We start from the raw sequence: 17,619 nt of genomic DNA, 5'->3' as shown, positions 1-17,619 counted from the left end.
CTCTTATTTATCAGCCTATTTCGGTATTGTTCACAAACAAGGAAATCTGCTGGCCGTGTGTTTCACATGTATGTCAAAGTACAGAATAAGTTTTCGGACATTACCCCTTTTAAGAAGTTTCCTGCTTAAGAAGGTTTTTTTATTTTGTGGTCCCTTGAAAAACTTCTTAACAGAGTTTCACTGTATTTTGACTTACAACACTTGGTGATCAAGCGAGCCCATTATAACGTTTAATGAGCATCATTCTAACCTTGCAGTAGTTTTGCACATACTCATACTCTACAAGAAATTACATTTGACATAGAATATGTCTTTTGTTTTGCTTGTGCATTGTGGACCTCCAAGCATCGCACAGGAACGTACAGTACAATTGGCTTCATATCTCTGCATCTATAAATGCTCCTGTTAATGTTATGAAAATGTAGCAAACTTGGGGCTGGGAAGATGTGGGAGTAAGGAGATGAGCTGCCTGATTAAGCAGTATGTTCCGAGCTGTCAGTGGGCAGATGGCGTGGAATGGCATTAGTAGACGCATAAGGTTGAGTGGTGTTTCTGAAGGCAAGAAAGATCATGATGAAGTTAACGGAGGAATTCAAGAGGAAAAATTGGGGCAAAATATTAATTTATAGGAAGAGGAATTAAGGATTGGAATAATTTACCAAGGGAGATGGTCGATAAATTTCCAACTTCTTTGAAAAGAAAAGAAAAGAAAAGGTAAACAATCGATAGGGAATCTGCCACCTGGGCGACTGACGTAAGATTGACTGATTGATTGATTGATTGACTGACCGACTGACTGACTGAAAAAATTGGAATATTTTTGCATTAGTTATTGGCAGCACTCACAATGTCACTTCCGTACAAATTTCACATTAATGACCGCTCAAGTTTTAGCGTGGCAACTGTCTCTTGTTGTTGGAGAGTTATTTCTTTGTCACATTTGAGAACGTCAATCTACAGAGCAACATATAATTCTGAAAATTTGTGTTCTGTCACACAAATCTCCTTCAGAGATGTTAAGAATTAATTCTTAAAGCTTATGGTGAAGCAGCAATGAAAAATATTCAGGTTTATGGATGACAAACTTTTTTTGTGAAGGCCATACAAGTATCACAGACTACCATACACCGGTCGATCTTCAACTGCTACAAACGAAGCAAACATTCAGCATGATCCCGCTCGCTGATGTGGGAGGTAATGGACAAGAGACTGCTGAAGAGATTTTGAACATGCATTACGTTTGTCAAAATTTGGCCCCACGAATGTTAACTCTCGAAACAAAAGAAACGAGAATGACTCTTGCTATGAACCTAACCAGTATGGCTGACCAAGATGCTGATTTTTTAACAACATAAACACTGAAGATGAAATTTACTGCTGTTTGTACAGCCCGCAGCCTAAATGTCAGGCATGAGTGAGTATCCAGAACATCTCTTTGGAAAAAAAAAATTCCCTAAGGACATTAGCAAAGGCAAAGTTATACTGGAAATTTCCTTGATATTCAGGGCCTTGTCCACCATGAAGTCATTCTGCAGGTTGTACTGTACACAAAGAAACATATTTAAACATCCTTTGTCTCCTCAGGAACAAAGAGAGAATGAAACAGTTGGAAAAGGGGACAGAAAATAGCAGGTTTCTTTAGCACGACAATGCACCATCACATCGGTAAAAAGAAATTATATTGCCAATGGCTCTGGAGCACCCTTCGTACTTTCCATATCTATCATCATCAGATGGCTTCATCTTTCTGCAGCTAAAAAAAAACTTAGTGGACGTTTGGGCCACACCGTAAGGTCCACTTACAGTCAGGTCCACAAAAGGTCCAATGTCCAATGATTCATTTGTCCATTTTACTTAAAGTGCACGGGTCTTTTTGTCCATTCCAAATGGTCCACCATTACTTCTTGGTTCACTTTCCTTTAGTCTACTAAGAGTTTGGTCTCGTAATAATATCAAGTCATATATCGTTATCATTATTGGAAATTAAAACAATGCTTCTCCATGTTGCTAGGCGATATCATTTTGGAACAATTTGATGCAATATTATGGCAGAGGTGATTTTGTCTAAAAGAAATAAACCAATGTTACATTTCAACAATTATACATATCACTTCCATTCATTCAGTAAAGATGGTTTACAACAGTATTGGAGATGTGAACAACAAAGCTCCTGCAGTGCTAGGTGTACAACAGGGATTGACCTTAAAGATGTACAAGTGCAGAAGGATGGCACGAGAGATCATCAGCATCAAGCGGGTGTGAAAGGGGAAGTAAGGAAGGTGGTCAGGAACAACCTAAAGAGCCATGCAGAAAGCAACCCGCATGACACTATGCGGATGACATTACGAGCCGTGCACGATGGAGAAGTACTTTTGATGTTACCTGAAAGGAATACATTGTGAAGGCAGGTCAATCGAAATCAAAATAGAGGCCAATCTACTAATCCCTCTTCATTGCAAGACACTGACATTCCCGATGAATACTGCATTACCCATGCTGGAGAGAGGTTTCTTTTGTACGACTACGGGCCAGAAGAAGAGAATAGAAGACTGCTCTCTGCTAGCCCAATTATATTTGCAGATGGCCCATTTAAGACTGCGCCAAATCAATTCATGCAATTGTTTACCTTGCATGATATTTTCCGAGGGCACGTCTTCCCATTTGTATACGCTCTGACACCGCGGAAAACCAAGGACACGTATCGAGTGCTGTAGAAACGTGTTGTAGGTACAGCTATAGAAGCAAATATCTATATAAATCCGGAAACAATAATGATGGATTTCGAGTTGGCAAATATTAATGCAGCTCGACAAATTTTCTCAACTACAAACATAAAGGGTTGCTTATTCCACTGGTTGCAATCGATCTGGCGTCATATTCAGTCAGTGGGTTCAAACCCGGCAGAGGTAGTCGGATTTTTGAAGGGCGGAAAAAAGTCCATTTGACACTCCATGTCGTACGATGTTGGCGTGTAAAATATCTCTGGTGATACATTTGGTATTTACCTGACAAAATTAATTAAATCTCAGCCATAGACGCCCAAGGGAGATCCGGTTTACTCTGTCTGCCATCAAGCGGACCTAGAGTAAAACGGAACGTTGAAATTGACGAGCAGACAGCCAGATGGCGTCAAATCAAAATGTCTGCACACGGTAGCTGAGGCCATACGATTATTATTATTATTATTATTATTATTATTATTATTATTATTATTATTAGTGGGATTAAAAGCAGAATATAAAATCATAGGGAGTGAAGTACGGAAGGAAGCTGCATTGCTGTTAGGATTACCATTTGTTCCCATTAAAGACGTCCTTAATGTCTTTGATGACATTGTTGAAGTACTGTCAGAGGATCTTGACGGTCTGGTGGAATACGCCGAACAGGTACATATTAGAAGAAGACGAGGTCGAGGTTGACGAAGAGCTGAGAAAGCAAAGTTCCCTATCGAAATGTGGAATGTTTATGACCTCGTAATAAGGGGTCAGCAGAGAAAAAACAATGCCGTCGAGGGGTGGCATAATAAATTTCAAAGGTTGATGACTGTTCACCATCCCTCCCTGTGGAGGCTCATAGAAACAATGATAGATGAACAGCAGCAAAATGAACAAGATATCGCCCAGCTTCTAGAACGCCACATTAATAACACCGCCAGTGAACAAAGCATATTTAGCAAACCAAAGACACACTGCTGAAGTTGTGCAATGATATCAACAATATAAGGACGAACAACACATGACTACTTATCTGAGGGCCGTCGCTTACAGACTGAAGATAAATCCTGCAGAAATGATTGATGAATGAAATCTATAACAGCTACTAAATATATAGGCCATAATTATTTCTGGGACACAAATAAAATGATATACGTATATCATCATCATCGTTGACCAACTACAGTTTCCCAGGTGTGGTATACAAGCCCCTTCCATTTTGTTTGGTCCATGAACCATTCTTCGTTCACAATCTGCTCCCAATCCTGACCTCTCTTCTCTACATCCTTTTCCACTAAGTCTGTCCATTTTTCTCTAGGTCTGCCCACTGGTCTCTTTCCCCTTATTTCTCTTTCATACTCCTTTCTTGCAGATCTGTTGGCACTCATTCTTTTCACATGACCAAACCACTTCAGTCTTGCCTTTTGGATCTTCTGGAGTAAGGAGTCTTCTAGTCTTATGTCTTCTCTGACTTTTTCATTCCTGATTTTATCCCTCCTGGCCTTCTGGATCATTGTGCGTAGGAACTTCATTTCTAATGTTTGGAGTTTCGAATTGTCCTTTCTTGTTAATGTAGCGGTTTCCAGGCTGTATGTGAGGATAGGGGTATAGTATGATTTATACAATGTCATCTTGGTTTTGAGTGGTACTTGTTTATCCCATAGTAGCTGTCTTACTTGGAGGTGAAAATGTATTGCTTTGCTGATTCAAGTGTTTACTTCATATTTAGCTAAGTTATCCTTGGACATTATACTACCCAAGTACTTAAATTCTGTGACACTGTCCAGCTTAGTGCCATTTAGCACAATTTCTGGCTGATTGTCACCCTTCTGTACCTTCAACACCACCATTTGAGCCTTGCTGATGTTTAATCCATATCTCTCAAACTCCTGACACCACCCCTGCAGTCTCTCTTCCACAAATTACTACATCATCTGCAAATGCAAATGCTTTTAAGTCTTGTTGCCCCTTTTCTTTTACTGCCTTTAATATGGTATCCATTACAATGACAAATAATAGGGGCGACGAAGCACTACCTTGTAATACTCCCCTTTTTGTCTCAAACCAGTCTGACAGTCCAGAACCGACTTGTACACAGCTTCTGGTTTTCTTGTAAAACACCTTAACTTTTGAAATTAGACTGTCTCGAACTTTGAACTTTCTCCGACACTCCCAAATAAGTTCCCTTCGTATGCTGTCATAGGCCTTTTCAATGTCAAGGAACAGTAGATATAAATGGTTCTCTTTTTTCCAATGTTTTTCCATTAGCATCCTGACAGCAAATATAAGATCTGTTGTTGATCTTCCAGCCCTAAAGCCATATTGTTCCTCTTCTAAAAGTGGTTCTACAATTTCTCGTAATCTATCCTCTATAATTTTTTCCAGAATTTTTAGTCCATGAGAGAGTAGTGATGCCACGGTAGTTGGTACATTTCTGTCTGCTGTCTTTCTTGAATATATGTACAATTATACTTTTCTTCCAGTCTTCTGGGATGGTATTTTGCTACCATAGTCTATATAGCCAATGGATTGCTCAGGTTCCTCCTGCTCTCAACATGTCCACACTTAACTCATCTATTTCTGCAGCTTTTCCTTTCTTCATACTTTCAAGGTTCTTCTCTGTCTCCAGCCATGTGATTGGTGGCTCCATATTTTTACTGGGCTCTTCACTTTTTCCAGATTCTTCTCTGTTTTGAATTACATTTGATGCCTCTCCATTCAGGAGCTTGTCAAAAGAGGTCTTGAATTCTCTCCTGATACCATCTTCCTCTCGTACTACTGATCCACTGTCCTGTTCTATTACTTTGATGTCTTCTAGGTTATTTTGCTTGTTTTTAATTACTCTGTAAAGTAGTTTCTTGTTTCCTCTGCTGCCCTCTTCCAACTTTTCCACAAACTCATTCCATTTTTTCTCTTTCTCTTTTCTTACTATCCTCTTAGCTGTAAGTTTTTTTTGCCCTGTAGAGTTCCTGTAGTTTAGTCATTTCTTGGCCACCTGGATTTTGTGTCTCTTTGCTTTTCTTTGTCTAGCATCTCTTTTGCCCAATTTATCTCTTTTATAGCCAATCAGACTCTGTCATTCCACCAAGGTCTCTTTTTCTTTCATGGTCGATCCTGTTACTCCACATAGGTCTTTAGTTTCACCCACCAAAGTATAAAAATTTTCCATGCTTCTTCTACTGTATTCATTTCCCCTTTTGTTAAGTGTCACTGTATCCTTATTTTATATTCTTCCTTCATCTTGGCTTCTTCTAATTTCCAAGTCTTCACTTTACATTTTCTTTTTCTTTTCTTCGGGATTGTGTTAGCCACATGATTTAGGTCTGCAATCAATAAATAATCTATAATCACTGTCCATACTCTCACTGGGGATAACTTTGACATCAGTTACATATTTCCCTCCTCCTTTGTTAGTGATGATATAGTCTATGAGAGACTTATGTTTCCCATCCCAGCTATATCTTGTTATCTTGTGGCTGTCTTGTTTTGGAAGAAGGTATTTTTGATGATCAATCCATTTCTTCTGCACAAATCAAGCAGTTGTTCGCCTTCTGCATTTCTGTTCCCAAACTCATGTGGTCCAATGATTTCCTCATAACCAAGTCTGTCTGTCCCAACTTGTGCATTTAAGTCCCCAATGATGATATTAATTTATTATATGTTATATATAACGTTTATTATAAACTAAAAGTGATCACCGACATAATGGACCAACACAAAATTCTTTTCATGGGATTACAGGAAATTAGAAACACTGACCAGGATGCCTTGGAATCTCAAGGGTACAGACTTTATAAAGGTATACCCGGGAAGAGAGTGATGAAGAATGTCCCACAATTTGGAACAGGATTTTTGGTCAGCCTTAAAATAATAAACTCAGTTCAAGAATTCAGATCACAGTCTCCACGACTCTCAACGCTCACCTTAAAGGCATCTAATAAAATCTATACTATAATAAATGCCCATGCTCCCACTAATGATAAAAACAACTCCTCAAAAGACCAGGAGGAAACAGGAGAATTTTGGGACCTATTGGACCAGACCATAGATAACATCCCCAAACACCATATAAAATTATTAATAGGCGACTTCAACGCTCAACTAGGCAGAGAAAGAATATACCGTGACATCATCGGAAAATGGCCAGCACACAAGAAAACAAATAAAAATGGAGAGAGACTAGTTGACCTGTGTAGAAACCATAATTTAATCTCAAAATCTACATGTTTTAAGAGGAAACCTCAAAAACTCAAAACATGGAAACACCCTGACTACACTAAAGGAGAATGGCAACTGGACCACGTCTGCATGGACAAATACCACCACAAAGAGATCTATAACGTCAAAGTCCTCCGAGGAATAGACAGGTTCAAATCACTACGTAGTTAAAATTAAAATTAAACTCACTCCCCAGAGGAGACAACAAAAGCAAGCCCTTAAAACTAAAAGAAAAATAGATCCTACCCAGCTAATCAACAACAAAAATTACCAGAAAGCAACTGAAAAAATAAAAATAACAGACAAACTTGAAGACTTAGTACACAACCTTAAACAAATTGCAGAAGACCTAGCTCCAATTAAACCACGTAAAAAACACCAATGGTGGAACAGTGAATGTGATGAAACAGTGGAGAAAAGACATCAGGCATGGCTATTACATCAGTCCCAAAAGACAGAAATATCCTATCAAAAGCTAGTAAAACAGAGAAAAGAAACTACCCAAGTCTTAAGAAGAATAAAAAGACAACATCATAAGGACACCCTGCAGTTAATTGAAGAACAGTTCAGTAAAACTAAATCAAGGGACTACTACAAAACCTTCAGAAAGCAGCTCCAAAAATATGAACCCCCGACCCTACTGATGAAGGATGAAGATGGTAAGCTGGCCCATAACAATAAAGACAATGCAGAAATTCTGGCTAAACATTTCAACAAGCTTTTAAATTGTGAGGAACCTACAGAACTCCTTCATTTGGACACCAACACCCCGATAAAAACATCACCAGAAAACATCAATCCCCCCACAATAAAGGAAGTCTACCAAGCTCTGAATAAATTAAAAAACTACAAAGCGCCAGGAGAAGATCAGACCTTTGCGGAAATCTGGAAATATGCAGGAACCTCAGCAAACGTTGCCCTCCATCAACAACTTGTCTCTATCTGGATTAAAGAAGAACTACCAGAACACTGGACAACAGCCCTCATTCATCCTCTGCACAAAAAAGGGGACAAAACCGACCCTAATAACTACAGGGGAATCTCTCTCCTAGACATAACATACAAAATATTTTCAATAATCATCCTTAATAGGATAAGTTTACAACTTGAGAAAGAACTAGGAGAATATCAAGGAGGTTTCAGACCCTGGAGGAGCTGTCCTGATCAGATCATGAGTCTTAAGTTGATAATGGACTATAACAGGAGAAGAAACAGAGATATGGTGATAACATTTGTAGATTTCAAGAAAGCTTATGATTGCATCCATAGAGAATCTCTGTTTAAAATTTTAAGACACCTTGGACTACACCCCAAATTAATAAACATGATAAAATTGACTCTCACCAATACCAAGTCAAAAGTGAAGTTTAGGGGTGAAACATCAGAGACATTTGAAATTAAAACTGGACTACGGCAGGGAGATGGGCTCTCACCACTATTATTTAACTGTGCTCTAGAAATGGTAATGAGGGAATGGTTTAGAAAATGTCCCCCCAAAATAAAGATTGGCTGAAAAATCAAAACAAATTGCCTGGGTTTTGCTGACGATTTAGCATTACTAGCAGTGGACATAAAAGAAGCAAAAACCCAGATATCAGAACTTCAAAACATTGCAAATAAAATTGGCCTCAAAATATCATTTGAAAAAACAGAAATTATGCCCCAAAAACCAACACAGCTAAAAGAAGTCACCATAAATGGTAATAAAATCAAAATAGTAACTCAGTTTAAATATCTTGGAGAAGTAATAACACATAACTTAAATGAAAAAATCTCAATCCAAGTAAGAACAAATAGATTAGCTAAAGCACAAAAATTAACATGGGATATCTACAAAAAGAAATGTCTACCAATAAATACAAAAATAAAACACTACAACACAGTTATAAAACCGGAAGCTACATATGCAGCAGAAACACTCTTTTACCTGAATAAACAATCAAAGACTGACAGACTTCAGAAAATTGAAAGGAGGATTGGAAGAACCTGTATCAACAAAAAATATCAGAAAGATGGACAGTGGCGGTTAATACCTAACAAAGTCGTGTACAAAGAGCTAGAACCCATTACAGATACTATGCGTAAGAGGAGACTGGGATTCTTTGGACATATCATGAGGATGCAGGACTCGAGACTTCTGAAACAACTAGTACAACACAATCTCGTCTCAAAAAATACCACAACAGGATGTAAATGGATCAGAGAAGTAAGAGAGGATCTGAAGGAAATAGGCCTTACAACAGAAGACACCAAAAATAAGATAAAATTGAATACAAAACTCAAGAATACAAACCTCCGCTTTACCCTTACACAAAACAAACCAACAACACGCACATTTTCAACTGAGGAAAGGGCACGAAGATCGGAGCGTCTGAAGAAGTACTGGGAGGACCGCAAAGCCCGAACAATCCCTTCAAAGAGACCTGAACGACGGACTGACTAAAGTGATCCTATGTGGTCATAAAAGAAGAAGAAGAAGAAGGAGAAGAAGAAGAAGAAGAAGAAGAAGAAGAAGAAGAAGAAGAAGAAGAAGAAGAAGAAGAAGAAGCAGAAGACGAAGATAACGTTTATTAAAAGGTCTTCCAGTAATTGGACATTACCTGGAATAGACAAAAGAGAATTGTGGACTAAATATTTAGTGTACATGATCTAGAGTGGACAATAAGTGATGTACAAAACAAGATGGTGGACTACATATTTAATGGACATTGGACTTCAGATGGACCTAATCGTAAGTGGACCTTACGGCGAGGACTAAACGTCCTGGAACCAAATGATTCACAAGCGCTGAAGATGACGCTGCAAATGAGACCTGAGCACTGACAGTGGTTTTGCAAAATGTTTTGTAGCAATGCCTCCAGACACTTTAAACACATTGGCAGAAGTGTGTCACTGCAGGAAATAACTATTTTGAAGAAAATTTTGTCTTAACTGAATGTAGCATGTTTTATTTTTGTGTTATTAGTAAATTTCAGAATCTTCCATTTTTTCCTTACTCCCTCTGAAGCTGACTTTGTTACCGTACTATGCATTCCTACCCGAGCTTCTGATTTTGAGAATGTATATTCAAGTACACAAAATAGATCCAACCAAAGAGGATCAAAGAATTTTAATAATTCATAGAATATATACAAGTACACACGATGGGTGGGAAGTTAAGTCCCTACTGTAATATGCATTTAACTTCCTTATTTACAAATATTTTTTGATGTGCCTTAAACGTGGTTTCTCTACATTGGGGGAACGTGTTTTGTAATGGGCAGTCACATCACCCTGCAAGAGAAAGCTCAGGTGGCTGCTCATTATGAAGTCTGGTGCAGAGATGGTGGCGGTCAGTGCACGGGCCTCGCAAACTGATGAACACAGGATCTGTAGGGGATACTCACAGAAGTGGTCTTCCCTCGACATCTAGATCAGAGAAAAATGTTCAGAAGGTGTGGGATATGTTCACCAAAGTCCACAAAAATCGACGACGTACCGTTCGCGAAAGGGGTCTTTCTCGCCACACAATTCAAAATGTTCTAAAAGCAGAATTGGATTTTCAACCGTGGAAGCCACATTCCTGTCGAGAGCTATCACCAAAGGATTGTGACCATCGAATGGTGAGATCATGTTTGGTTGGTATATTTTTTTATAATTTGCTTCATGTCGCACCAACACAGATAGGCCTTATGGCAATGATGGGTACAGCCCCAGCATTTGCCTGGTGTGAAAATGGGAAACCATGAAATACCATGTTCAGGGCTGCCGACAGTGGGGTTGAAATCTACTATATCCCGGATGCAAGCTCACAGCTGCGCGCCCCTAACTGCACAGACAACTCGCCTGGTCAGTTGGTATGAAGACTGGCCCGAGTTATTCAGGAATATAATTTGGAGCAACGGACCCATTTTTCATGTTGGAGGGTTTGTTAATCACCAGACCGGTCACTACTGAGCATTGCAAGATCTGGCATTCATGATGGAAAACAGTGTGGTGTGTCATCACATTCAACAAAGTTCAACAATGTCATGCCCATTGTCTGCACCTGGGATAACATCAATGACCTCATTTTCCATGCAAGAGGGTATGCACCTCATTATGTACACACTGTTCATGACTGGCTTAACCAACATTTTCCAGGACATGGGATGGGTGGCCATGGTCCACACTTGTACCTAGCCTGAAGTCCCGACCTAATTCCATGCGGCTTCTTTTTGTGGGGGTTGAGGGAAGGAAGAGGTGAATCGCACCAAACCAAAAACTTTGGATGAACTGGAAGATCGCACTCGCCATGTTCTCACTAACATACTGCAGGAGTACCAGCTTAGTCAGTCAGAAATATCCCCCGGAGGTTACAAACACTGGTGCATACGCAGAGTTTTACGTTTAACTGCATAGAATTTCTACCGTGTTAAACTCCACAACAAAACTTGTTTCACTAAAACAGACCAATTATTAACTCTTTTAGTGCCAGGCAAAATGTAAAGGTGAGGTCTAAAAGTGCCAGGCTGTTTTAATGGAAAATGTAGGCTTTCGGAAAACGAATGTAACTCCTCTGTTTTTAAAGACATGAACTTGAAACTTAATCAGTGAGTGCAAAACACAGTAATCTAAATTCAGGGTAACTTTCAGATCGTGATGAACATACATGTTATTAATTAATTAAAATAATTCATTAATGAAAATAAAAGTTAGAAAATTTGGTAATTCCCATTACCACACACTTACTAGTCGAGTGAGGCTGAACACTGGAGGGCACATATACATTATACAAGAAACACATTTTGTTTCTTCTAAAAATATCTTCAGGGGCGTCAAAAATGCAAAATTTTGAAATCTAGCATATTGAAAAAAATAAAATAAAAAATCAACAATGGTAATCACACAAGTAAAGACAATTAAATGTCAACAGTGAAAATAAACAGCCATATACCTGATGACTGGCGAGTAAATTGGTGACCTCTCGGACTTTGTGGACTGTGATTCCAATCATGGTGATGAATCAAGTGCCGATTTCGCCTCAGAAAATGAATTACCTGCACGGAATGCGACTGTACATAACCAGGCAAGTGGTAGTGATCATGTTGATACTAATAGTGACTGGGAAGAAAGGAATGTTGACCAGGACAATCCAGCACAGACTCCACATTTCCTGGACTCCTCAGTTCTTTAACTTCCTCCTTTCTTACACAATTCTTCTTACACTTTGGCGTCATGCTTTTATGAGTCGCGCGTAAACAAGTCAAGGAAGTTTAAATATAGCTCACGATTATCGATAGACAGAAAACAAGAGAATGATGTCAGAACATGGTAGCTCGAATTCTCTTTAATGTTTAATGTCACAAATTTCATTGTATTGTATTTCATTTTATTGTATTGAATAGGTGGAAACATCTATCCTTATCTGAAACTTCTCTTTAATGGTTGGGCAAAGATTAGGCGCCATTTTCAGTCTAGAAGCCTCTCAAACAATCAAGAAATGAAGCGTCTCTCAGCGACGCTGGCAAGTTTCGTTCACCTCACAGCGACTCTGGCACTAAGAAGGTTACCGTAATAAAGTTATAAGTATATTACAATAGGGACTTGCTTCCCACCCACCCTATAACTCCTCATTCTCAGTAACCACTACAGGTGAAATTAGTAACAGATATAGTACCTCACCACAAGCTCTTGGTGAACTGACACTTCACTTGTAAGTTCAGGGTTCAGTGCCGAAGTTAGGAGGGTTGGGACCTGAAAAAGAATACAGACCTTTAGAATCACTTAGCGTTCATGTAAACAATAACTGCCATTACAGAACTCCTGGCGATATAACTGACTGTACCACAATCTGTACTTACCTCTGTTATTCTTCAGGAGAGACTGCAATCGCTGTTCTACTTGATGTGTTGGGACCGTAGAGAAGCGATTTGGTGGTCTCATTTGGGGACCTGGAGAGTATGTTCTTGGTCTGAACTGCCTTGGATGCACATTAGACCGAGGTCCCTGTTAAACATAATAATGATAAAATTAATAATAATAATAATAATAATAATAATAATAATAATAATAATAATAATAATAATAATAATAATAATAATAATAAATTTACTCCATTAAGAAGAAAAAGATGAAACAGAATTGGAGAGAAAAGGACATACCACCCTCATCAGTTAATCCAGAATGCCCAGTGCCGGCAAAGAACAGGAACTACGATACTAACAGATAATTTAGATGACCTAATACCATTTCTTAAACAGAATGCATTAAATCCATTAAATCCAAGGAAAAGACATGCCTGGTGGACCTCTGATTGTGATAGAATGCATGAAGACAGACATCAAGCTTGGTTGAAATTTCAAGCCCAAAAAAAAAAAACCATGACCTCAAGAATGTCAGAAAAGAATTCACCCAAATGATTAGAAGAATTAAGAGAAAATATCAAAAGATTTACAGTAATAAACTCGAGGAACATTATTACAAAACCAATTCTAGAGATTATTGTAAAGCCTCTGGTAAACAAATGCAAAATTACAACTCCCACATTATTGTAGAAAAATAAAGATGGAAAAATAGTGCATGACAATAAGGAAAACGCAGAAATCATGGTGGAAGCATTTAACAAGCTCTTGAACAGTGATGAACCTGAAAAGCTCTTATTAATTGATACACATACCCCAATAAAAACAAAACCAGAAAATATAAACCCATCTCCAGCAAAAGAAGTTGAAAAAGTGCTTACGGAAATGAAGAACTACAAAGCATGTGGAAAAGACCAGGTTTTTGCAGAGATGTGGAAATATGCTGGCAGTGCAACTCAGATATCCCTCCATATGATATTACAGAAGATTTGGATATCAGAAAAATTCCCAGAACAATGAACAACAGCTATAATTAATCCAATTCATAAGAAAGGTGAAAGAAGTAATCCAGACAACTATAGAGGTATTTCCATCCTTAACTGCATGGAGAATAGAATCAGAAAGAGGGTGGAAGAAAAGTTAAGAGAAGAGCAGTATGGTTTCAGATCAGGAAGGTCCACAGTAGACCTTATATTCGCAGTACGTCAACTACAAGAGCGTCATTATGAATGGGGTAAGGATCTTGTGATGGCTTTTGTGGACTTTGAGAAAGCTTATGACTGTGTGTGTAGAAACAAGGTATGGGAAGCCTTACAGAGAAAACGTGTCGAGGAACAGACCGTAGAAAGAATGAAGGAGATGTGCAATGGGAGTGTCTGTTATGTGAAAATAGGAGAGAGAACAGGCTGGTTTGAGCAAAAAGGAGGATTAAAACAAGGAAGTGCTCTGTCACCTTTGCTCTTCATAGTAACAATGGACAAGATAATGACAAAAGTGGCAAGGAAAATTGTAGAAGGAAAAATTAAAGCGATGATGTTTGCAATTGACCTGTTAGTCTGGGGAGAAGAGGAAGAGGATATCCAGGAACAGTTAGATACTTGGGTAGATGAGGTGGAACAATATGGAACGAAATTTAATGCCCAAAAGAGCGAGATAGTGATTACAACTAGAAACAAGGAGAGACGAGAGAGATAATGCTTGGAGGGGAACAGCTTAGGAAGGTAGAGAGTTTCAAATACTTAGGAAGTATCATAGAGGGAAGTGGAAGAAATGATAAGGAAATAAATGAGCAGGGAAGACAAGCAGGAGCATTCCTGAAAAGTGTCAAAAGCCTGTACTATATACCTATGTACTATATACCTATTCTGACATATGCAGCTGAGACTTGGGTAATGAGGCAGCAGGCCTGAATAGAAGACAGGCAAGTGAAATGAAATTTCTGAGAAGCAAGATAGGAGTGACAAGATGGGATAAGCCATGAGAAATGAGAAGGTTCGTGATACAGTAAAAGAAGAGCCACTACGGAATAGGATAGAGGCATCTAGACTTAGATGGCATGGACACATGAAGAGAATGACAGAGGAAAGGATACGAGGAGGATGCACAAAATGGAGATAACAGGTAAACGACCAAGAGGAAGACCAAGAGACAGGTGGATAAAAGGAGTGGAAGAGTGTGTACAAAGAAGAGGAGAGGACTGGGCAAGAGTGACTAGGGAGAAGTGGTGGGAAGACAAGAGGAGATGGAGAGGCTTATGTTCCAACCAGACCCGGCCAACAGCTGGAAACTGCAGATGATGATGATGATGATGATGACAACTGCATGTATAAGGTTTTCTTGAAGATACTAGAGAACAACTTGATCAAGAGTTAGGTGAATACCAGGGAGGCTTCAGACCTTGGAGAAGCTGCTCTGAACAAATAATAACTTTGAAGCCAGTCATGGCACATTACAGAAAACGAAACAAGCCCCTTTCAATAACGTTTACATATTTCAAGAAAGCTTACGACTCCATCCACAGACCATCATTATTAAAACTTTTAAGACATTTCGAACTTCACCCAAAGCGAATCAAATTGATTGAACTTAGTCTAACTAATACATACTGTACCGGGAGGTACACCTCAATGCTGCACATTCAAAACTAGCGCCTAAATGAACTCCTCTATTGGTAAAACAGTGAAACTAAACCAACTTAGAACTTTAATCAGAAGATGTCACCACTAAAATTTTGTGTAATTTTGTTATTGCAAAGTTTCCTAAACTGAATGAATTTCTCCTAGTTTGGTTTGCTATACATCAAGAAGTTTGGACATTTCTCCAAAGATGACATTACCAAAAAACTATGATCATGCACCCTGGTGCAAGGTGTAAGAAGTTATAATTAAAATAAGTTTTGTATTTCTAGGTTTCTGTAACTGATTGCTGTTCATTAATTGTGGATTGGCAATATTTCCTTTTTCTTTCTGCCAATTTTGAATCTAGCCAATCAATAATTTCTGTAATTAATTTTCAACCTATCACAGGCTTCTTCTTCGATTCTGAGTGTAACTTTGAAATTGACCAATTAAATTGAGAGGGTGTGGCTGCTTTAGTCTTGAATGATCTCGAACCTTCCCTGAGGGTTTATAAACTGCGGCTTTTCACGTTTCTTGGCCAATTGATCGACGTCTATCTGAGTGTGTATGTCAAGCAGGAGGCGGGCGGCCTCTTTCGTTGGCAGCTAGAACATCTACAAGGTAATGGCCACATAACTTTATTCTTTCTTGCTATCTCCGCAGTTTAATCCGAGGGAAAGGTCCGAATCTTTAACTATGTAACCTACCTTTCTACAATGTAACTTTTCTTTTGGCTAATGTAAAATCTTCAAAAGTCTTTAACTGTAAATTGGGGATAGAGAGTGAAGTACCCTCTCAAGCTCCACTTCATCTTGGTTTGAGGTGCCCACATTTTTGTAACCTTTCGTTTCTGCAATGTATTAAAGTTATTTCCATGCGTGCTACCTCAGTAGTTTGGGAATAGCCCCTGTTTCATCGGCCTAGAGCCCCTTAGGGTTTTTTGTGTTCATATCTAGGAGTGAAGTATACGCCTCCATTCATTTTGTGTTCGGGCTATTAATTTAACCTGTTATTCTTATTCCACGAAGGCCCTCTAGGTTGGGTATTTTATACCCCTGTAAAAATAAGTCCAATTTGTAAATGGTGGTTTGAGGGACCAGAGATTGATGTAATGTTGCCTTGAGTAGGCAGTAAGAAACTGAGAGCCGGTTAGCTCTTTTTCTAGTTTGTAATTGTAACGAGTGCCTCTGGAAGGCTAGATAATTGTATTTTGGAGAGCATGTGCTCTTTGAATGAGGGAATTTCTGCCCTTGAATAAATTGTGCTCTTTTGTAAATTTGAGCTAGGAGCTCAGGAAAGGTAAAGCGAGGGGCTTGAAGCCTAGGACCTGTAGAATTCACTAATATTGTATTTTCCTTGACTTGTTTCTAAATTGCTAATTGTACCTGTTATGTTGTTATTTGTTGATTTTTGAAATTCTAAAGAAATATAACCTTTGTTAAAGTTTGAAATTAATTTTGATATTGTAGATAGACCCATTCACCCCGGCACCTTCTTTCACCTCTTTCTGCTCCACGGGTATCCCCGTAACACATACAATTTCTAAAATTAAGTTCAGAGGAGAACGTTCTGAACCATTCTTGGTAACAACTGGTTTAAGACAGGGTGATGGATTGTCACCTCTTCTTCTTAACTGTGCACTAGAGTACGTTATGAGAGAATGGTACAAGAACTCGAAAAATATAAAAATTGGAACCCAGAAGGATAACATACATTTGAACTGTCTGGGATTTGCTGATGATCTAGCTCTTCTGGCCAATGATATTCAGGAAACAAAACAACAAATCAAATCTTTACAGGAAATAGCTCAAAATATTGGTTTGAAAATTTCATTTGAAAAAACAGAAATTATGCTAACTCAACTTCTGCTTGCAAACAAAATTAAGCTGGGAGACTAAGAAATAAGAATTGTAGAAAAATTTAAATATTTAGGTGAAATAATCACATACAACCTGAACGAGAAACCAGCATGGGAAAATAGAATAGATAAACTGGTTACTACACAGCATGTTACCAAGAATACATATAATGAAAAGTGTCTCTCAATAGCAACCAAATTGAAATATTACAAAACAGTCACCCAGCCACAAATTACATATTCATGTGAAACATTATTCAAAACAAGAAACACAGCTGCAATAGATAGAGTACTCAAGTTAGAAATGAGAACAGTGAGATACAGTTTAAATAAAATTTATCAAGTAAACGGGGTCTGGAGACTAGCTTCCAATGAGACAGTTTATAAAG

General features: G+C 38.5%; 1 protein-coding gene across 4 annotated transcripts in view; it reads right to left on the bottom strand.

Annotated features, from left to right (window-relative positions):
- LOC136856717 (transcriptional regulator ATRX homolog) overlaps positions 1 to 17,619 on the bottom strand; it is a 462,565-nt gene that overhangs the window by 22,621 nt on the left and 422,325 nt on the right. For 2 of the 4 annotated variants that reach the window (XM_068225163.1, XM_068225166.1), the window contains exons 27-28: positions 12,755 to 12,899; positions 12,571 to 12,647 (exon numbers count right to left, since the gene is read on the bottom strand). In XM_068225163.1, coding sequence (XP_068081264.1) covers positions 12,613 to 12,647; positions 12,755 to 12,899 — 180 coding nt within the window. In that variant the 3' untranslated portion in view covers positions 12,571 to 12,612. Of the gene's footprint in view, positions 1 to 433; positions 553 to 12,570; positions 12,648 to 12,754; positions 12,900 to 17,619 lie in introns of those variants that run through there. The other 2 variants (XM_068225165.1, XM_068225164.1) reach the window with 2 other exon arrangements.

This window comes from Anabrus simplex, chromosome 1 (genome assembly GCF_040414725.1).
Source record: "Anabrus simplex isolate iqAnaSimp1 chromosome 1, ASM4041472v1, whole genome shotgun sequence".
Lineage (NCBI taxonomy): Eukaryota > Metazoa > Arthropoda > Insecta > Orthoptera > Tettigoniidae > Anabrus > Anabrus simplex.
The sequence above is the reverse complement of the archived record's forward strand: the minus strand, read 5'-3'. Positions and strand labels throughout refer to the sequence as shown.